The 22,585-nt window shown below is 40.5% G+C and overlaps 1 protein-coding gene across 1 annotated transcript in view; it reads right to left on the bottom strand.

Annotated features, from left to right (window-relative positions):
• yes1 (YES proto-oncogene 1, Src family tyrosine kinase) overlaps positions 1–22,585 on the bottom strand; it is a 25,945-nt gene extending 3,360 nt beyond the window's left edge. The window contains 12 exon segments of the mRNA XM_063885763.1: positions 451–582; positions 1,240–1,393; positions 2,303–2,379; positions 3,339–3,518; positions 6,242–6,356; positions 6,358–6,398; positions 8,039–8,188; positions 8,476–8,579; positions 9,542–9,640; positions 11,028–11,127; positions 12,521–12,811; positions 22,200–22,585. Of these exon segments, the coding sequence (XP_063741833.1) occupies positions 451–582; positions 1,240–1,393; positions 2,303–2,379; positions 3,339–3,518; positions 6,242–6,356; positions 6,358–6,398; positions 8,039–8,188; positions 8,476–8,579; positions 9,542–9,640; positions 11,028–11,127; positions 12,521–12,803 (1,435 nt within the window). The 5' untranslated portion in view covers positions 12,804–12,811; positions 22,200–22,585.

Below are 22,585 nucleotides of genomic sequence, written 5' to 3'. Positions count from 1 at the left end.
CCTTCTACATGAGATGGTGGTTAAGTCTGCCATATGGCACGCTCTGTAATCAGTGCCACAGACACACTGCAGCACTGCTGTCGTCCAGCAGGGGGCAGACATGAGGCTGCTGACCACAGGCAGAGGGAGATCATGTGAGAGAGCAACTTTCCCATGCATGAACAAGTCGTTATACATCTACGTTGACGCATATCATCCATATCTAGTTATGCATTGTGTAAGATCTACATGTGTGGGAAATTGCTATTTATAAAGGACGATGAGGAGGAGCTCATTTTAGAATTACCCTGAAGCAAAGTTAATCAATTATACCCGTTTCCCATGAATGTACAACCTATTCATGATGATGGGGAACCAGGAATATAGAAAACAGCAGGAAAGGGAAGCTTCTAATGTAAAAAGGATAAAAGGCACATCTCACATCATCATCTGTGCAGCGCTTATCGTTACCTGGGTATGGCACTCGGCCCTTGGTCACCAGCTCAGTCAGTAGTATACCAAACGACCAGCCGTCAGATTTGATGGTGAAGCGGCCGTACAGAGCGGCTTCAGGGGCCGTCCACTTGATGGGGAACTTAGCACCTGGGAAAAGAGAATTATTAAATCATATTTTCATCACTGATCGATCTGTTGACTTTTTTCTTAATTAATATATTCATCGTTTAGTCCATAAAATAGTGAAAAGAATCCCAACATATCATCTCTGAAGCCAGTGAATGTTTGCTATTTCTGCTTGAAAAAAAACCCAAATATGAACCGATAATCAAACATTTGGGGGATTAATCTTCAGTTAAACCAACTATATCAAACACTGTGATATGTGATGCAAGTATTCTGTATGCAAGTGTCAGCATGTGCTCTTGTCTGGTCAGTTGATTTATATGAATGAACGAAATGTTAATGAATAACAGGGTTGCAATTACCAAATATCATCCTTTTTATAAATCTGCTGATTCTCTTTTGGTTGAAACATTCAATAGGTCTATAAAATGTAAGCAAATACTAGAAAATCTTCTCACATTAACACCAAACATGTCATATTCAAATGGGTCTTTTGGATCCAAAAGCACTCCTGTCAGCTTGAAACAGTTTTAGCTTATAAACCAGTGATGAAGTGACGCCAGGAGTTACATTGAAGCACCAGAGAAGGCCTTAAGGGTTCAGAATCATTTTCTAGTGTATTTATAGCAGATGAAGTTCTTAGAAGAGCAGACACATGTGCCAGTTCTTAATACAGACCTTGTCTCGCGGTGTACTCGTTGTCCTCGATGAGCCGAGCCAGGCCGAAGTCGGCGATCTTACACACCAAGTTATCAGCCACCAGGATGTTGGCGGCTCTCAGGTCTCTGTGGATGTAGTTCATCCTCTCGATGAAGGCCATGCCGTCTGCGATCTGAGGGACCATGCAGGTAAATGCATTATTTTTTATCAGGATCCAACCAAAGCAACAGTCATGGAACTTCATTTCATTATTGTTCAATGGAAGGAAAATGACCAAATATTACGTGTGAATAAAGCAACGTTTTTTATATAGCGACGTTTCAACTCAAGGCAATTCAAAGGGCTGTACAAACATTTAAGCATGAAGATCTAGAGCAACAGAAACACCTAGTAAAATACCATTTAAAGATACCTAAAAACAGTCATTTAAAAGGTGAAGATACTACAAATAAAACCATCAAAAATAAAGTAATACAGATATAAAGTACAAGATTAATACTCAATTAGCGGGGACATTGACCTTTCATTCAACCCATATATTAATTATTTAGATTTGAGATTATATGCAGCAGCGACTACAACAACTGGACAAATCTTTAAAACAACTATCTGAAGGTTTTAAGCCGCCTAGGTGTAATGCTCAAACACTTTCCCTCTCTGCTGCTGAGCGAGGAGGAAGGAGGGCTGGAAGCTTGCGGAGGCAAATTAAGAGCAGATCATGGTAGGTTAGCGCACCGGTCGGCTTAAGTGGCCTCTGATGAGCGCTGTTTAAGTGCTACTGTGGCAGTTAAGTGGTGGAAAACCAGGGGAGGCACACAGAGTGAAGGGGGGAGAGGGAGGGGAGGGTAGAGATATCAGATAGGATATTAAATAAATATGACAGCCAGACGGAAACCAAACTGAGACTGAATATTTGACTCGTACACACATGGCTGGAAAGTTCCCCACATGGAGCGCTCTTTGTTTTGTTGCTGACGCATGAAAAATGCTCCTCTCACACACTGAGTTAAAACAGCAGCCGGACAGGTAAGAGCCACGGGGAGTTTCTGTGTTTGCTCAGACACTGTTTTATGAATCGTACCTGTGCAGCCATGTCCACCAGCTGCGGCAGCTTCAGATATCGACCGTCTCCCTCCTTCAGGAAGTCCAGTAAACTACCTGCCAGAGTTCAGAATAAAGCAAGATGAATATATTTGTTTGGGCGTAGTTTAAAACACAACACATTAGTTGAGAGAGTTCAGGGTCAGAAAATGCTCAAATAACCAAAAAACTCATTGAAGGAACATGACTTCAAACATCATGGAGGCCTTCTGCATCATGTTCAGTTTTATGTTGGTCTTTATTGCTCACACAAACCAATAAAGTTAAGGACTACCTATAAAAAGACACAAACTCAGGGTTTCGATCCAGTAAAAGAGTCATAATGATTCACATTATAAGAGGTTAAAGAATACATTAATGTCCCTCACTACACATTTGTCCTGTTATTACGTACAATTTCTACCGCAGCTGATTTAAAAGGACAGTTGATGATATGTGAGTGGTTACGTTTAAGCTAAAGTTTTTGGTTTTTTTTAACATGTGGATATTTTTACAGGACATTTTAATGTGCACATTGACATATTTCCAGAGTGCTTTGAATGTCATTTTTGAGCTGTTTTTTTAGGTTATTAATGAAGAAATAAGAGTATATACACTGCATACTGCAACTAACAAGTCTTTCATAACCCATTGATCGGACAGTCTTATGTTTAAATCAATCATGAAGTGGTCTGTTAAATGCTAGAGTAAAGCAATTTTACCATCTTAAATTCCCATGTCTTTAAAATATATTTAGTTTAATATGATTTAAAGCAGAGGAACCTCCAAAAAAAACGTGACACACTTTTTCGTCAGCCTTCAAGCTTGTAATTATAAGCAGCTCTAGTTTACGGTGTCCAGATTTTCCCTCCCAATTTTATAGCGGTCCAATTTGTCTTGAGAGTCACTACTATACAGCACTTGTAACGTGATTCAGTTCATATCATTGATTACAAACACTTGACAAGAAACGTTCACCTTTCTTTTCATGTTTGTCTACATATGTTTTGTTCCAACTCTTCTTCTTGAGTTCTTACCTTTGCCCATGAATTCAGTTACTATGTAGATGGGCTCCTCAGACACCACGGCGTACAGAGGAACCAGTTTATCGTGCCTGAGTTTCTTCATGATCTGAGCCTCCTGCAGGAAGGCCTCAGGGGACATGGTGCCGGGCTTCAGGGTCTTGATGGCCACCTTAGTAGTTCCGTTCCATGTGCCTGAAAAAAACAGAATGGTTTGAAATGAACCGTAAAGCAATGTTGCATTTGAAATTATACGATGACACTTAATTGTCAGTCTAAACGTAATCTTGCATCAGGGAACAAGGACAAATATTAAGACAAGAAACAAGGGAACACAAATGTAACATAACATTTAATCACAATACGTTCAAGACCCTTCAGGGTATCCTTAATTTAGGATTCAACTCCTAATTTAATTTTAAGATTGAATGGTGCCAAAAAGAGTGCTTTAGTCTATCCTTATTAAATGGTGGCAGCCTGTATCCTGAATTAATGGCAATACGATGTTATGGTTGATTCTCTGAGTTTATCAAATGGTTAACGTGCAAACTTTGAGCAGATTTTCATTTAGTGGAGCAGTTTTACTTTATAGTGGTGGACGGACACTTGAAACATGCAGTAATACAATTGTGTAGAACACAGATGTGCAAAACCTAGGAACAATTTGAGTACCAAAACACCTTGAAATTATTGAGGAAATAATTCCTCTAAGGCATGTCCAATTTATTAAGTGACACACCGTAACACTGAAACACGGAGGATCCATCAAAGACTTTTCGACCCCTTTTAAGTGATTGAAAAGTCAGTCCTAAAAAATCCGCCGTCATGACAGTAATCTCTGGCAGCGTTCCCCTTTGAGAGGAGCTGCTCTCACTCCACCGCTAAAATAATCGGCCACTTCCTGCTGCAGAGCCACTTACTCACACACTACTGTTTTCATACAATGAGCTGAGGCAGGAGATGTGCTGCTTCCGTCACAGCGCTGACCTTCATGAATGAATCATACTGAACAAACTTCACAGGAGGACAAAGTAGGGCAATGATAATATCTAATAATAATATATGCCGGCGAGCACACAGGAGAACAATGGAGGTCAACCAGCACAAGCCGTACATATAAAAACTACATGTTGAACAAACGGCAGTTCTGAATCTGCTTCTCCCTTTGGATTTGAGATCCGTGTATCCACGCTGTTTTACCTTATTTGTTCTGTTTCACTGATAGTGACATTAAACATCACTATTTCTTAAGAGTCAATACAAGAGTGCAAACCAATATACCCCCATCAAACACAGGCACACATTCACATGCCACATTTCATCTCTTTTTTCCCCAATTATTATTGAATCATTTTTGTAATCAAATGTTTGCCATGACTATTCATTCATATTATTTGTTCTATTTAAAAAATGTAAGTGTTATTACAAGTAAATTCTGTATAATATTGTAAATAAAAACATTATTTAGGGGAGGCTTCAAATAATTCCTGTCTGTTTTTAGCCTCTTTCTGCACTGTCGTTTAATTATCTGTTTGTCTGTGTATTTCCAAATTGTGCATATAAACACAAACACAAAGGTGACAGGGGGGAGGATGTTCAGTAAGAAGTTGTAGCTGAGTGTAAAACCATCAATAACAGATAACAGAGGGACAGGGGGATTCCTGGGATTGCACAGCGGAGGCTCGCAGGTCGAGGCTTGCTGCAGGCCACGCTTAATGAAAGAGCGAGTGCTGAAAGAGAGTCGCGTTCACTAAAAGCCCCGTCTCACATGCAGGCCGGAGAACTGAAGCGTAGGAGGTGACCTGTGATTACTGAACTGTGTGTGTGTGTGTGTTTGTGTAGCTCAACAGTAATCAGCGTTTACATCACTATGTGGGCCAGTGAGGCATCAAGACAAGCTTTTCACAGAGGTCAGTCTCAACTTGAAACTAACGTAGATCTATAAACTAACACTGTTTGTTTGCATTTACTGCTTCTGACTGGTTTTACATTACATTTACATCACTTATAAATAATGCACAGCGGATGCTTTGTATCTGTATGTAAACCCTAATGGCCGTGTGAGTGGATGCCCATGCAGTTGTTTATAGTATTTAATAATTCATGATCGAGGGAGCGTCAGGCATAAATATTACAGTGTGTTTTCATGTGTTTGTGTGTTGCTGACATAGGAAAGAGGTGGATTCATCCCAGTGTATGATACGTCAGGCTTTCAAAATACAGTAAGATCTGCTGACAAATTTCACACAAATATGATCCATCCTGCATTCTTGCCATTTAGCTTTTACTGTAAGCAGAGAGACTCTCACAGGAATCATTTAAAAGGTCTAACAAAGTGTGTATATCATCAACATTTTGGACTGAAAGAAGATCTTTTCAATTAAATAACGGCAAAAATGTAATGGTGCCATCTTCTCAAACGAACATCTCTGCTGGTTAACTTTTCTTCTATGGTGTTCAACTGAAGACTATTGTTGTTTCATTGGTGTCCAGATAAAACAAGTAATACTAACATGCCAGCTTTGGCTTTTGTTGTTCACTATTTTCTTCACCAAATAAATTCTTAATAAGGAACTATTCTGCGGATTAATATAGGATGAAATTAATCAAAGATGCGTTGTCAATACAGAGGAGTAAATGTTACATACACTGTGTTCTCCCTCGTGTTAAAACGTTCCAGCTAGGTTCAAAGAGCACAAGTATTTAATATGACCCTAAGCGCCACGCACAAATGATTTCCAGTTGCAGCCTGTGCCAAATGTATTTCACAGTACTGCTTTCTGGTGTGACTGAGAAAGAAGAAACACTTATGATAGAAACATTTGTTGGGAGTAAAATGTTTTGCCTTAAGGGTAATTCATTCACATCTTCACAATGCGTGTGTGTTTCAAACAATAACAGCATTAATTGTCTCTTACCCATCCAGACTTCTCCAAAGCAGCCCTGTCCGAGTTTGATCTCCAGTCGGAGAGACTCTCGTGGGATTTCCCAAGCATCCTTAGCTAGTCCCTGAGTCTGAGGCTTCACCTGTGGGGCAAACGGTGGTCAGCCTGTAGCACAGACCATCTGAATGTTCTGGACAGGAACAGACATGTAAAGACAGAAAGAAAAAGAATGAGCTTTATGTTTGAGTGATCAGCCACCAGCCTGGTAAACACAAACACAATCACAGAGTCAAGGGAAGTACAAAATCGTAGCAGCAACGAGAGTTATGCTGCAGTAAATGTACTGTGAACACGTGATGAATAAAATACTACTTGACACTTGACCCCAAACTACAATTAAACCACAATAAAGCAAGCGCACTGAACTCTGCACCCGTCATTTAACAGAAAGCTATTTTTTATTGTAAATTCTCCTTTCCAGAGAGAAGCAAATCTTATGGTAATTTCACCATAATGACTTGAACTGTGTTGAACTCAATTAAGTTTCAATTTCAGTAAGAAAGCAAAAAAGGGTTGTAGTCAATGTTTAGGGCCTCAAGCAGCCGCGCTAACCATCCTGTTAAATGCATGATTATCATTCTGCACACAGCAAAGGGAGATACAGCGAGAAGCAGCCTGCTTTATTTAAGCCAATGAACAGGTAAGATGTTCTGACTCATGTCACGAGTGTAAAAGCCTGCACTTAGAGGAATACAAAGGAGTCAATTATTAAGGCGCACTGGCAGGGAGTTAATTACATGAATCATGTTAAAGCGAGCAATGTCAACAACACAATATTTAAATCAAATGTTAAGGAGCTGTAAAACAAACATCCTGTTGTTTATGGATTCTGCCTCTGTGAGTGTAACTGTGTTCTTCGATAAACAGTTCGTTCTGTGTGTGTTCTCTCATCATCCAGACGTTTTCTGTCTGCCGGGTTTCTTCCCCAGAACAGCTGCCTGCCTTTCAAATGTGAAGATTACAGCAGGCTTAAGACTGGGTTTTTTTTTATGAGACATTTTATATTCATGCCTCTTTTTGGCTGAGTCTTACATGGTTTTGCTGTTTTGGGACTTTGACGTGATTGCTGAGCTGTGACCGGATCAGTGAACACACTGCTTTAAAAATCACCACAGGAAGAAAACTGTTTGTAAGACATACCCGAAATGTATTTCAGCAGATGTGAAGCTGAATAATGCATTTTCTCCTGAATTTGTTGGCTAAAATACTTTTATTTCAAAGACAGCAAACGTGTAACTGATAAAACATTGGCTTATTTATTCACAAAAAAAACTCCGAACATGAGTCCTAAAGGAAGACATGTAAATAGCTGACCTATTTCGGCATTTGCACAATTTTACTTCCTGTTTCTTTCCTGTGTTGATTGTGTCGAACATATGTATATATTAGTTTTTTTATCTTCTGTATACCCCTTTTTACCACCCCCCTTTTTTTCTACGCTCTTATCCATTTATGTTATATGTTCTTGTTTATATTTGCACTGTGGGACTACCAGAAACTGTACTTAAATGTTCTGTATGTATAACACATGTGGAAATTTTGACAATAAAGTGGACTTTGACTTTGACTTGACTTTGACTTTAAGTCGTAAGTATATTATATGCTGCACTGTGCCCACTGCCACTGCCAACAACAACAACAACAACAACACTACCACTGCTTTTGTGCACATGACAATAGACCCTTTGAACCTTGAAGGATAAACATCTTGTAGTAAGAGCAGCTGTCTAGTTGCCCCCCACATGAGAAACAGATGAACGTGCTGCCTACCTGTGTAGTGTTTCACCAGCTTCTGCAGATTCTCAAACTGGGCCCGAGTGGTGATGTAGTAACCTCCGTTGTCCAGCTTTCGGATCTTGTAGTGTTTGACGTTGTCGCCCTTCACCTCGTCCCAGTCCCGGATAGACAGAGAGTAGGCACCTTTAGGATCCACAGGAAGTGAGTTAGATTGAGCTTTAGAGCAGCAGAAACTCTTAAATCTGCAAAGCTTCACAGGCTTTCATCCCACAGAACATGTGATGACCATAAAAACGCATTTTAACTTCTAACCTACATTAAAAAAAGAAGAAATCCCATATAACGAACATATGGCCGCAATAAAACGGAGCCCACAAGCACAAATAAGGAAAAGCTTTCATCATTGCCTTTAATATCAAAACTGCAGCATTTTCATTACAGTCTGGCTTCCATGAAATAAATCCTCTTACCTTTGGTCGTCTCACTCTCTCGTGCCAAGAAAGTTCCCCGCTGGTTCCCTGGAAGCAATAAGAGGCGCTCAGCGTCTTTGCGGCCCATTTTACCAAAGTACCATCTGCAGAGAGAGAGCTAGAGTCAGACAGGAGGAGCTCCGCATGTGATAAACTGCATAACAAGTAGGATTTTCTCTTCTCTGGTAATAAGAGCACTGCTGATTTATATGGAAATGATCTGGGTTTATATGAATCCTTAACACCTGGTCTATAAAAAAGTCAAGTTAAATATTAAAGCTGTACAGAACATAATATATCGTTAGTAAGTTCTGTTAGTTTTACATGACATTAGATATCAGCAGCTTTTTTGTGGTCCTTCAAATCCGACCGAGGCAACTAAAATACATAAACTCTCATTTAAAACCAAATAATTGATACCACATTACTATAATTACAGATTCTTAACTTTACTCAAATCCATGTCTTTAGGCTGGTCCATTACATGAAAGGGCCCTTTATAAATAAATGAACCTTAGATTATGTCTGTAAACAATTTTAATAACAAGCTTTTCTTGTTTGTTTATAGACTCATTGTCAGTTTTTCTTACAAGTTCAGTCATGTCGAATTGAAGAACTTATGTCCCAACACAAAATTTAGAAGGAACTGAAACTCATGTTGATGACTTGCACTCAATCTTTAAGATTAAAGACAAAGTTTTGGGCTGGTTTCCACCGGGGTTTTATGAAAGCTTACACATCTTGTATTAGTCAAATGGCTGACAGCCAATGAGAAACCAGGCCAAAGCTGTCTAAAGCAGCGCAGTCGTTTCTGTCACACCGGATGAACAGCAATGGGAATGCCACCGTCTCTTAGCCACTATACAGGCCTCCATTGTTTACACTGTCAGTACATGACGGGTGAGTCACAATGAGTGACCGCCCAGCCGCATCATGTCTTCTTAATCAGAGAAATAACCGAACAGGGTGAGAAACAGCACAGCAATGTGAAGGAGAAGAGCGAAAGAAAAAATCCAAAAAGTGGAGGATGACGGAGATAGAGAGAGATAGAAGAATAAGCTCTCACTCTTCAGCCTGTATGGAGTCGGCTGGAGCCACGTAGTTACTCGGGATGTAACCTTTCTGTCCCGTGTTGATGGAGCGAGCCTCCCACCAGTCGCCTTCCCTGTAAAGAGAACTTAATTAGAAATCAAAAATCACACAAAAGCATGACTGGATGAAATACACCTACTGTAAAATGGTAGGCGTAACAACGAACAAGGTCTCATTCTGCGCCAGTCCACACATCAGGATTTAGAGACTACTTATCTGTGAGCCACGTCAAACAAAATGTGAAAAATATTTTGTTTTGTTTTAAAAAGAAAAAGTCAATGTCCTGCATTCAACACCTGCGTCGAAACATCAAAATATGTCTTTGTGGGCATATTAAAAGGCTCTCATTTCGGTTTCAATGTAAGACTTGTCAATAGAATGTTGTAGCTACAGCGGTCAAAGGCTTGCAGCAAAGTATTATGCAGGTACATTATTTCCATCCGAATGTAGCCGAAAGTAGTGGGAAATGGAAATAAATGTACTTGCCTACAGGAGTTATTAAAGACAATGTACGAAGTGGAAAACTAACGTCATGATGATGAATGTATTGACAATAAGATGGTAGTAAATGCTGATAATTACCTGGCACAGTGTAAAAGTAAATGTACTGTCTTTTAAATGTGCTTCATGTACTATAATAAACCTCTCTGCTCTGTTTCAGACAATCAGAAAACAGTACGCCAATTCCAAATATTAAACGATATACAAGACTAGAGAAAAAAGAAAGAGGAGGAACTGAGGAGAAGGGAACATCTGTTCTCTTGGTAACACTCCTTCTATTTCTCCTCTGAAAGCAGAAGGCCTTTCATTACTGGTAATGCAAAATGTCCATGGACAGCGGTTGAAGGACTGAGTGATGAATTTGTGGAGCACTCTGAGCTCTGCCTACTTTCACACCTGTGCACACCTGGGAGAAACCTGATGCTGCTGCAGTAGGACAGAAGAAATGAGTAGGAAGTAATTAATTTTTCATCAGTATTTTTGTATTATTGCTCTAGTTTTGTTCAGAAATGAAGGAGTGTTTCATTTTTGGTTTGGAGAACAAATATCGATAAGTAGCACAAATGCCAGAAAATGAACAAAAGCAAATTTAAGGAAGTGAGTGTTGCAATAACTGAAATTTACAATATCATTTTTAAGAGCCTACTGAAGAGAGTTTGGTTTCTTTTAATACATAGTCAGTTAATTAGGTAATAAATCAATATATTTTGTGAGTATTGCTTGTATTTAACTAAATGAGAGAATAGTGGTATGTTTTACACTTTTTAAACCCTAAACTAAAGGAAGGAGCTACAGTAAAGGAAAAGCAATCGGGATTAAACAGATGGCCCATTAAAAGGAAACCATTAACCCAGTCTGCCTTAATATCAGACCTTAATACAATAAGGGATTAAACACACACATGTACACACACATCCACACAGCATGAGTTTTACAGTGTTTAAAGCCTCTGTACTCACGTGTTGTTGATAATCTGGAAGCGATCGCCTTTCTTAAACGACAGATCATCCGTCGTCCTCGCTTCATAGTCGTACAGCGCTACGAAAAATGTAACACCGCCTGAAAACAAGAGGAACTGAGCATGAGAGGTGCATATTTAACAGCTCATCCCACAGTAGTAATAAAAAAGTAAATTCTTATTCCTTTAATATCCAACATTCAACCTGGAAATAATATATATATATTTTTAAATGTGTACAATTTTAAAGAGACACCTTCCTGCAACCCAAAGCCTGGACTAAAATACAACTAGCTCTATTCAATTTGATTTATTTTAAGAATACACGAGGAACAGCAGGATATTCCCTACACATGTTTCAAACTCTGTGGCCTCACGTCTTGTCAGTGAATGAAATGGATGTCACTTAATCTCTTTTGTATAATCAAAACAGTTGATTTGTCTGAGGTCTGCAGAGACAGAGCACAGAGAGACGACAGGACTCTCATATTTATCTGGAGGAGGAAATTGAACGAGCAGGATTAGATCACCAGCAAACCCTCAGGCCAGATTATCCTCCTTCAGAGAGCGAGGCAGGGACTGATGGAGTGTGTGTGTGTGTGTGTGTGTGTGTGTGTGTGTGTGTGTGTGTGTGTGTGTGTGTGTGTGTGTGTGTGTGTGTGCGCGCATTTGGAAGGAAACATCATTCTTTGTTGCATGCATTTACTACATAGTTTACCCATCCAATATAATTATAATTGTATATAAAAATATCATAGATTGGATTAAAAAACTTTATTTACAAGGAACTAAAAAAAAATAAAACATAAAATAACAAATAGTGTTTACAAAACACAGATAAATGGGCCAGATAAAAAATAAATAACAGGGTTATCAAAGGCAGATCAAGTCAGTCCAATAAACAAATTTGACAAGTGGTTGCGAAAAAAGTGTGCGAAAAATCTTGCTCTTTTTTTACGATTTGAGAATGGATTTAAAAGAGGTCACAAAGGTTCATTTCAACTAAAGTTATTCCAAGCAAACTGTTGTTTAATATAAAACTTGAGCACGACAGACTCGATTGTATTGGTTGTATGTAAATGTTATTCTTTGGCTCCGGGGGAAGACCTCCTTCTCTGATGCTTCTCATATTACAGACTTATTTTTGGGTTCTGTTTGGCCTTGAATTTTTGGGCTGACTCATTTCAAATGTCCCATTTGCATAACATCTGCTGCTCATACTGTCTTGCACATAATAAGCAGAGTTTACTGTTAAGTTAGGAAATGGCAGAGGAAAATGTTTGCCAAGTATTAGGGTTGCAAATTAGTTGAGTAAATATTTAAACTTCATTTTGTATTTGATAAAACAACAGATGTTCCTTTTCTGAAGGGGCATACGGACCCCAAGTTTTGTGAATTTGTTTTAATTATTAAGGAAATTCCAACGTTCTTTCCCGTGAAACAGGCAGAATCCCTTGTACGCTCCCCTCTGAAACCTTAAATCTTCACACTGACCTGTGATGATTCCTGGGAAGGGACTGCTCACAGTCACAGAGGTAAAGGAGGTGGACGCCCCGCCGAAGGGAGTCATGATAGACGACGCCCCACCGAAGGGCGTGAGGGCAGCGGCGTGACTGTTGTAGCTGTTGTTGTGTGTCTTCATGGCAGGGGAATGACCCATCAGGGTGGGGTCCGGCCCGTAGTGGCCCAGGTGGGCGTTGATGGGCATGTTGTTAGAGTTGTCGGTTCGGTATTTCAGCGCCGGGCCCTTGTCCTCTTTACTCCTGACGCAACCCATCGTCAAGCCTGCAGAGAGGGAGGAGAGGAAGGACTCATAACGTGATTAACTGTGCTTTGGTCTTCATATTACAGTCTCTATCCAGCCCTTTTTGTTGGTCTAAGTGTTTACGGTCACAAATCTTGTATTCTTAATGCATTACCTCTGCTGTTAATGCCTTGAAATGTGAATTAAACAAAAGCTTTGGATGCATTAGTACAACACTGTACCAAACCCAACCGTGAATGCACCCTGAGATACAATTAACAAATACTCTTGGCGTGATAAGATTTAGAACATTTAACTCCAAACAAATGGACTGCAACAGAAGCTATAAAACCAAAAATAACTCTGCCTGCAATACAACTGCAATTGAAAGTTGTCTAAAGCTCAGATTATTGAAACGCATGTCTTCATAAAACTAGTTTTGTTTAAACCATCAGATCTCCTGCTAAGTTTACAGTGCAGTGTTTCAAATCTTGATAGTGTCTTATCAGGTTTACAATCAGCATAAATCCAACAAATCACCACCACACACTTGTTTTCATCTCTATACTTTTGTCAACTTTTGCCCAGATTGGAGCAGTCCCAAATGTAATCATTAACATTGAAAACAAACAGGTATCCAAAAGTCAAGAGCGTTTTGGTGTTTAAATTGGCAGCAGAAGCTAAACATCATGAGCTGGGTCTTTTTTCCATGGGGGCTGAGCTTGTGTCGCAATTGGAGATAAATAATGATCATATTTAACATACTACCCTGGAGCTTTTTTTTTCCAGGGGTGGTCTTGGCAGAACTCTCCCATGCAGAAACCGAAGACTGCATGCCAACGGATGACCTCACATAATTTCACAAGTCCCAACAAAGGCCTGTCAAGCTAGCCGAGCAGGAAACTAGATTCTGTTACAGCCTGTGGCCATTTCTGCTCTCCCTGTGATCACACTATCTCTGACACACAGGGGATAAAGACTTTCGGTGGTAAGAGCCAGTGCTCTCTCCTCCTTAGCTTTCTGATATACGAGACCCTGTGTGTGGGTATGGCTGTGCGTGTGTGTGTGTGTGTGTGTGTGTGTGTGTGTGTGTGTCAATGCATCTAGGGATCAAGATCAGTCTGGTGTTTGGAAAGAAAGATTTGGATTGTTTATGTTAATGATTTATTTATTATGAAAAGCAGTAGGTTGTTGTTGATGTATTCACACGAATACTATCTGTTGTCAAATAAATAAATGTCCTTTTATAATTGTTTGAGTGTGTACTTGTTGTCATGAGTTGACCCCACCATCTTCGGAGCCTGCTCTGTCTCTTTATTTTTCTGTCACCTTTAGCCTCATGTCAAGTTTTTTTTTTTATATGTGTGTCTTTCCAACTGCCCATAAAAACAAGCTGCCACTTGCTCGCTCCAGTCCGAGACTGATCCACTGTCAATGACTCACATCCAGGCATTTGTAAAATGCTAGGACATAGGTTCAAATGTCCTTCAGTGACAGATTTGTTGCAGCAGTGTCATTCATAGACTGCAGTCTCATAAAAGCTGAGGCAGAAAAGAGAAGACAGAGGCCAGCTTTTATTTCCCAGTGGCACAGAGCAGCTGACTTTGCTTTAAAAAGGCTTTAGGCCATCTACTGATGCAAGTGGGTTATGTGTCCATTTTTCTGTGGATTGCAAAGTATTTTGTGGCTTTATTTTACATTCATCATCCTGAGTTTGGCCTTCTAAAGCTAAAACTAGGCACAAATATGGGGTTATGTTTGAGTGCATTTGCATACTTGGACTTTGTTTGTTTCTTTATTTTGTTATAAGTTTCATCATTTTAAGCAAACATTTGTTAGGGAAGCTTTCTGTTGTACTTCATGCTTACTGTCATACCTTTTTCTAAGGACTCTGATTTGCCTGTGACATGAACTGGTTGTGCTTCTCAGACTGAGGAAAAAAGTCACACATCCCAAAGAAGTGAAATGTCCAATACTAAAGCGCGGTCTTCCTTTATGAGATGCTAAAGTTTGTACTGATGTTCTTTTTTCTATCAAACTGGAGCTCAAACTAAATCCTTGGTAAAGAAAAAAATAATTGATTCTCCACTGAAATAGGGGCTTAGGTCTGTGAAGGGCAGCAATAGAACTAAAACCTAATGAGGGTCAACAATCAATGTATGGATTACCCATTTTAGATGGAGGGTGTATTGACTTCCTCCCATTGACAAACGTTATTGACTGAGAGCCAATGCTGAGGCAGCGGAAATGAACAGCAGTGATAGACAGGGTGAGAATATTGGATGGAGATTAATTAATATTAAGTAAACTTTGCACTTTTAAAGAGATACAGATTGATGCTGCACAGGAGAGTCCTTGTTTTGAAGTCGGAATTACAATGGTTCTTGAAAATATAGTTGTTTGCTAAATTGATCACTATTTGTATTTGCTTTCACTCTACAAAGATTGACCTCTTGTTTGTTATCCTGCCTCTTTGTGTCTACATGCCAGATACAAAATGTGTAATAAGAAGTGAAGGAGGATGAAATTATATTATTTCTCATAAATAAGTATAGTCAGTCCCTCCTACACATACAGATTGGCCAGTTAATTAGTCCAATTAGACATGAATAAGGCCTTTTCGGAAAGCATGCACACTCCACAGGATTGTTAGCAGAGACAGTAACAGCTGGTGACGACAGCACGCGAGCAGTGTGAGCATGACAGCACTACTTGTCCTGGCACTTTGTTGATGTTGGTTGATATGCAGTGCAACATGAAACATGTCTGCTCTTTTCAGCAGTCAGTGTTTCTTGATCTTACAAAGCAGTGATGGAAATACAGTAACTTTTACTTGCAGCCTCGGTCAAGTGCTTTGAGCCACCTGGAGTTAACTGTGTTGCACCATATCTCTAAAGAAGGCTAAACCAAACCAACGTCAAAGTAAAAGCCACAGACATCAGAGCAGGAGTCAACGTAAACATGGCAGTCACCTTTGACCTCATCCTGTCGCACGTGTCAACCACCACTTGATGCCAAATGTCCAAAACGCTTAATGCTGACAACAAAGTTAACACTACAACAAACACACGTCTGACCTGGATGAATACAAGGTGGGAGAGTGTTGTTGTAGTTTAAAGAGGTGATCATTGATTCAAATCCTCTGGAAGAAAATACTCCAGACTGAGGCTAAGCCTAATGAAACCGGACTTCTGGTGATCGTCATGAGTGCGAGTACACAGGTTCACTGTTAACTAGCAGGTACGTGAGCATCATGTTCTACTATGTAACACATTAGCTTTAAAATTGTAAGCTAACTATCTGGATCTCCAACTACAATCATGATGATTAGAAGACTTTGCCTGAAATTGGGTCAGTGATGACAATTTAAAACCCGTCTTAGTAATCAGCAGTTTCACTTTATGTCAGGTCACCAAATGCTGTCATACAATTATAGGTAGAATGACACATTAAAAACTCCCCGCCCTAAAAGATTGGCAACCTCTCCTATTTTCACTAATATACACCCAGATGATTCGCTCCTAAAATGGCTATGAATAGATTGCAAGTCGGAGTGAGCCCACAGGGCCGGCGCATGATCCGGCGTGTCCAACTGTTTCAACGCCAACAAGTTTCCCTTCGGATATCTTCCCTTTTGGTTCAAGGCATACCACGCATTGCCTACAGCAAAAGCCAGAGTGGATTTAGGGATATAATTTTAAAAAGAGTGATTTATTACAAGAAGGATGCCATTGATAGAAAGCAATGAGGGGTGTCCTTCTTAATGATATAACTAAGTATTCTTGCTCTACAGGAATTAACCAGCTCTTTCTTTAGGGCAAAGATGTAGAATAAATAAGGACTCATAATAACCTTTGAGGCCATCCAGAGTCAAATATCAGGTTCATACTCGATTCCAAAAAGCACATAAATAAGCCAAGTTCTCTTTTTAAACCATCTCAATCCTCTGAGTTCCACTTTAACTCTTTCTACAGTAGTTTTTGAAACTCCTTAGTGAATCACCCATGGAGAACGGCGCCCTGAGCATAACAGAAAAGGCCACCTCTCCGGAGAAAAAGGCTTTCGATGAATTCTTTTGTCAGCCTCATCTACCTTTTGTTATGCTCAAAGAGAAAGTACCTTGAGCTGCTTCCCACAGAGCACAGCACACTCACAATCCCCTGAACTATGCAACCCCATACACATGCTAACAACACTGAGCAGCACAAATGCTAATCATGGCAGAGACACGCTGTCCTTTCAGTGGTGGTACCAACGACACCCAACGATCGATCAAACCAAGAAGTGCTAAGATTAAAAAATCATAACTAAATTATAGATACATCTCTAGAAAGGATATATTAGCAACTACATCTCTTATGAATGGAAAGGTTGTATTTAATCTTGTAGTAATTGTTGATGGAGTTATGCAAACCACCTTGGAGAATGTCAAGGACGTGCAGTGCATGGGATTCCTCTGTGGGTATCCACCACCCCCTCTACCGCTGGACTATCCTACAAGCTTTGAGAATTTCAGATTTTACTGTCATCCAATTACATGTTTTTGTCATGGGAAAAAAAGACATCCATGTTCAACCGAGTGAGATATATTTGCAGTAAAGAGAATGATCTCTCTTGTGAGACTAATCTACAAAACTAATGAAGGCTCAAATTGACCTCACAGCAGATCAAATTACAGGCAGATTACTGTATCCTCTCTCAGATGGTTTCCTGAATGAGGCTGTTATACACACAATGAGATTAGCTGGAAAAATGTGTGTCATTCTTTTGGTGGCTCTGAGGGAACGCAGTAAATACCGCCTCAAGCTCATACAGAGATGTGGGTCATGGATTTAATGAAACTGCTTTTTTTTTTAACACTCATAAAACTTGGTCCTTAAAGATATACAATTTAAATCATATTTACAAAACAAACATAATTGTATGAGTTCAAGGGTTCATTTTACCACACAAGAGACACACAATATTCAGAAATTCAAAACAAGATGCATTGAATATGACACGCTGGGGAAGGGAATTCATGAACATACTCCCACACAGATTTGTGAATAACTTTTCTTCCAGGCATACTGTACCCGAGCACACGAAAGGCAGTGGTATGTGTTCAAACAAATGCTAGAGCCAGATCGTATCCAAGGACATGAGACATGTGAGGCTGTGTGCCAGACTGCCAGTGATGCCGTGTCAGATTAAGGAGACACAGGCTGCTGCTTCCCACAGGGCTGAAAACCACAATGCTGGAGAGCTGCAGGGGGGGAAGCTTTGGCTGTAGCTGGCATGCAGGCAACATTCAGGAGGAAGAAGCCGAGGCACTACACGTAACCACGCCAAACTGTTTGCCTTAAGGGGCCAGTGTAGTTTGTAATCAGTGATGGTCAAATACCTTTGGAAACCCCTTTCTCTAATCACTTTGGGACAATGTTTTTTCTGTAACCTTCCAAAACCAACAATCTGACATTCGACCCTACACTACAGTGGATTGGCCAGCTGCAAAATAACAATCTCTTTAATGTGAACAACCAATGCATCGTGAAAAATATAATATTCAAGGATGAACCATCTGAAAATTTGCTTTCTTCACTCTGAATTAAAAAACAAAACAAGAACAATAAACTGTCACTACTGCCAGGGTCGGAACACATCCCACAGACCAATGTATTCTTTATTATTATTATTTCTACTACAACCTGGCCCTTACACGCAGGTGAACTAATACCAAAATGTCTCATGACAAACTCACATGTACTAGAGAGCGTTTTTTTATTTCTAAAAATCAGACACAGTCATGCAAAGTTAGGAACATGTTATAGACAAGCAGAAAGCTCAAAAGTAGCTCAATAGGTGCAAAAGAAAAATCTGTCATTTACGCAAATGTTCATGCTCTCATAGTCCCTCTTTATTTAGCTTTATCACACACACGCTACAGAAGATCTGCTGTGATATTTCTGTGAGTTTTGATAACCAAGGTGTAAATGGGATATCTTCGGCTAATATGTTGTAATGCATTAATCAATGGTGACGCAGCTCTGAACTGTCGTTAACCTGACTCATAAGATAAGATGCAACTTTGAGTGTTCTGGGAACGGCCTGTCGACCTTTGAGCCGGGGATTTTGCTGTCACAAAACTAACGCACTTGTAAAGGTTGTAAGTTCAGTACATTTATAACATGAATTGAGGTTTTTGCACAGTTAGGCTAAGCAAGACACTAAGGCTTTTACACTAAACCTGAACCTGTCTTGATCGTTTGAGTTATATATTACTGCAACATTATTCTATAGTTATATAGCTGCAATGACCTCTCTTAGTTGAAAGGAAGAAGCGGACATCGAAACCAGAGATGTTTTGGAGGAGGGTGGGTACCAATGAGGCATGAAATACATTCCAGAAAGTCCGGTGGGAGTTTAAGATTAATGTGTTTAAAGGCTTGTCAGACTCCAACACACTTCACAGGGTTCTGAAATACTATAGAAATAACATACTTCATTATAGGATTTTAGAATATGTGAAAAACCTTTTTTGTAAACAAACTTTGTGGATGACGGTCATGGCCGAAAGAACGAGATTGCGGATACAAGCGGCCGAAATGGGGTTTCTCCACAGGGTGGCTGGCATCTCCCTTAGGGATAAGGTGAGAAGTTCAGTCATCCGGGAGGGACTCGGAGTAGAACCGCTGCTCCTTCGCGTTGAAAGGAGCCAGTTGAGGTGGTTCATGCACCTAGTGAGGATGCCACCTGGGCGCCTCCCTAGGGAGGTGTTCCAGGCACGTCCAGCTGGGAAGAGACCGAGGGGTAGACCTAGGACCAGGTGGAGGGATTATATCTCTTTGCTGGCCTGGGAGCGCCTTGGAATCTCCCAGTCAGAGCTGGTTGATGTGGCCAGGGAAAGAGAAGTTTGGGGCTCTCCTCGACCCTGACGGATAAGTGGGAGAAGATGGATGGACTTTGCGGATGACATTGAACAGTAGGAGTGTCAATGCAAGGGCTTTCCAGTAAAACAACGCAGGATTGTGCAGAAGGTTAACCGCTTTTACAAAAGCACAATTAGACGCCCTACCAATCAGACAAATGCAAGCACACTATCCGTTTACCTCGTAATCTTTCTGAAATAAGACAAAATAAGGAATTGCGCGTGAAAGAAAGATTATGGAGTTTAGTGGTTAAATTACATTACTCCAACTCGACTCGCATTTATCAAATCTTCGTTACCTGAAGTAACACGCCCCAACAACATTGTGTATTTTTGAGGACAAATGAGGACATTTTTCCGTCTCTGCCCGCCAAGTCTGACCACATTAAATTATAACCGCTGGGTTTAGTCAGGTGTGGTCTGTTGTAGTGTGACCACACCCAGCTGAGATGCTTGCTACTACAGCACCATGCTACATCACTGGTGCACAGGGTGAGGAAAAAGGCATGTCGTCACTAGTTGTCAAGGAAGGTCAGATTTAGATATCAGTATTTCAAAGCAGGTATTGTATCAACAACATTATTTAAGCTTATCAATCCTTGTAAGAGAAAAACTGGGATGCTGGGATTAAACCATTTCTGTGCAAAAAGTTTCATTGCTTAATCATTTCAGCTGCAAAATGTATGAAACTGGTGATTCATGTATCAGCATTTCCCAGATCAAAAAGGCAACATCTTGAATTGTTATTGTTTTGTCTTCAAATTATAACAATATAAACCTCAGAGAAGCAGTAAATCCTCACATTTAGGAAGGTGAAAGCAGTGAATATTGGCTTTTCAGATGACACACTGATCACTTCAATGTTGTTCTCAGTCAATCATTTCAGCACTGCATCAACTTACGATTTAGAATTCGTGTTACAGCCTTTGAGAGTTTTACATGCCTTGAGGCAAAGCGGTGAATGTGAAATCCACAAGCGGAACTTGCTCATGCTCTGAAAGATAAATCCTGCGCATAAACCGGGAAGCTAAGTTGACAGACTTCTGCCCACAATCACAGAGATGTGAAGAGGAACCAGGGTCTGCAAACGGCTACTGAAGGATAACCCAGTAACTGCTCTGGCACACTCTCTGAGGCGCAGCTAGCTGTTATCTTCAGGGCAGCCTGCCATCCCTGCCAATCACACAGCGAGAGGAGGGGGCCAGCGCGGGGGAAGAGAGGAACTTCCTTCCGAATCCATTCATGCCACTGAGGCCACCTGCTGTGCCTGTCAATGGCTAGAGTGAGAGGAAAGGCCATCTTCAGGCTATAAAATAGAGAAGCTTCTCTTGTTCTCTCTGCTGACTGAGGATATCTGAAATATGAGGAGTCTTTTTCTCTCATGCAAAAACAAATATTTGTTCAGTTTGCAAACATGTGAGTGTGTGACGTTATGACTTTTAGCTTTTGGCAGGGGCAGGAGAAGATGGAAGTCTCTAATCAGCACACTATAATGATATAGTACAGTCTCATTTGTGCTATGAGGACATTTGAAGAGTATGCAAGGATCCTTAAAGCCTCAAGTTAAAACTCAAGTCCCTGATCCCAGGCCAGCACCACCTGTTAGCGCTCCTCACTCCTCTGCCAACAGCCCTCTGTTTTCCAGCTGTGTGTGTGTGTGTGTGTGTGTGTGTGTGTGTGTGTGTGTGCGTGTGTGTGGTTTTGTATAAGTGTGTATGTGTGTGACTGTCCAGCCAACTGGGTCTGTACTAGCAGAGGGATTACCATAGAGGAGGATTACTGTGGCACCGGAGTATATAAGCACCCACAACCAACACATGCACGATTTGGGACAGGGACTATTTGAACACACACCATTACAACAGCTTTCCTGCACTTTATCATCCCACACACATGATTCTTTGGCGTGTGCAAATCTGAGGAAGTGAAGTTGCATCACCCCAATAAAAAGCATGCAAGAATGGAATTGGACACTAGTGCAAATGGCTTTAAATACAATGATTTGTCATTTTGGAAGCTCCGTTTTAATGTTCAATGTCTTGCAATAAAGGCCTTAAACAGCTGAGGCCTGAAGCAGCTGATAGTGTGGAGAGAGAGAGAGAGATTGGGTGAGACAGAAAGAAAGGAGTATAGAAAGGATTTTGAAGTTTCTAATGTGATTTTAAAAAACACTCAACACACAAACGTACATTTAGGCTAAACAAGTTACAGAAAGGGGAATTGTTTTGCTATTGTGCTTATTCCATGGATCACTCATTGTGCAAATGCAGCTATCTAGCATTGTTCCGGGCGGGTAGGGAGTCTCATTGTTTTCTCCTCCCATCAAATGAAAGGAAACAACCCCTTAAACCCAAGTCCTGCTTCGGGAATCACAATGAAACATACTTTTATTACAACTAAAAACACCAACAAAACTCTACTGATCTCTTTTCCTAAACTTTCTCCGAGTGTCACAGCACAACCAGGCCCTTCTCGCACACTTCCAAGACAAAATGCTACTTTTTAGACGAGCAACTCCTTACCTTAAAAGCGACCTTTGCAGTTGTTGTGCCTCGGCTACATGCGTCCTGTGATCTTTGTGTTGTCCTGCACGTTTTTGTTTCACGTTGCAACCAAAAGGAGTGGAAACAGCAGCTCTCACATGGAATCTCAGTCTACGGTCTGTCCCATACCGATAACTACTTCCCCAGCCCAAAGTCCTCCACTGGGATCCTTTATATTCCTTTAACCGAGAACTCGGAGCAGGGGGACAAAGGCTGTGTAATATGGCGCAGTGAGAGGCAAGCAAAGCAGATAAATTATCCAGAAATCACCGCCCGCTGATGGGTCAGGCTGCCCTGAAAGACACACAACAAAAGCCGGACTAGATCCGAGGAGCAGAGGACCCGACGAGGCCAAAGGAAGAATA

This window comes from Eleginops maclovinus, chromosome 6, assembly GCF_036324505.1.
Source record: "Eleginops maclovinus isolate JMC-PN-2008 ecotype Puerto Natales chromosome 6, JC_Emac_rtc_rv5, whole genome shotgun sequence".
Lineage (NCBI taxonomy): Eukaryota > Metazoa > Chordata > Actinopteri > Perciformes > Eleginopidae > Eleginops > Eleginops maclovinus.
The sequence above is the reverse complement of the archived record's forward strand: the minus strand, read 5'-3'. Positions and strand labels throughout refer to the sequence as shown.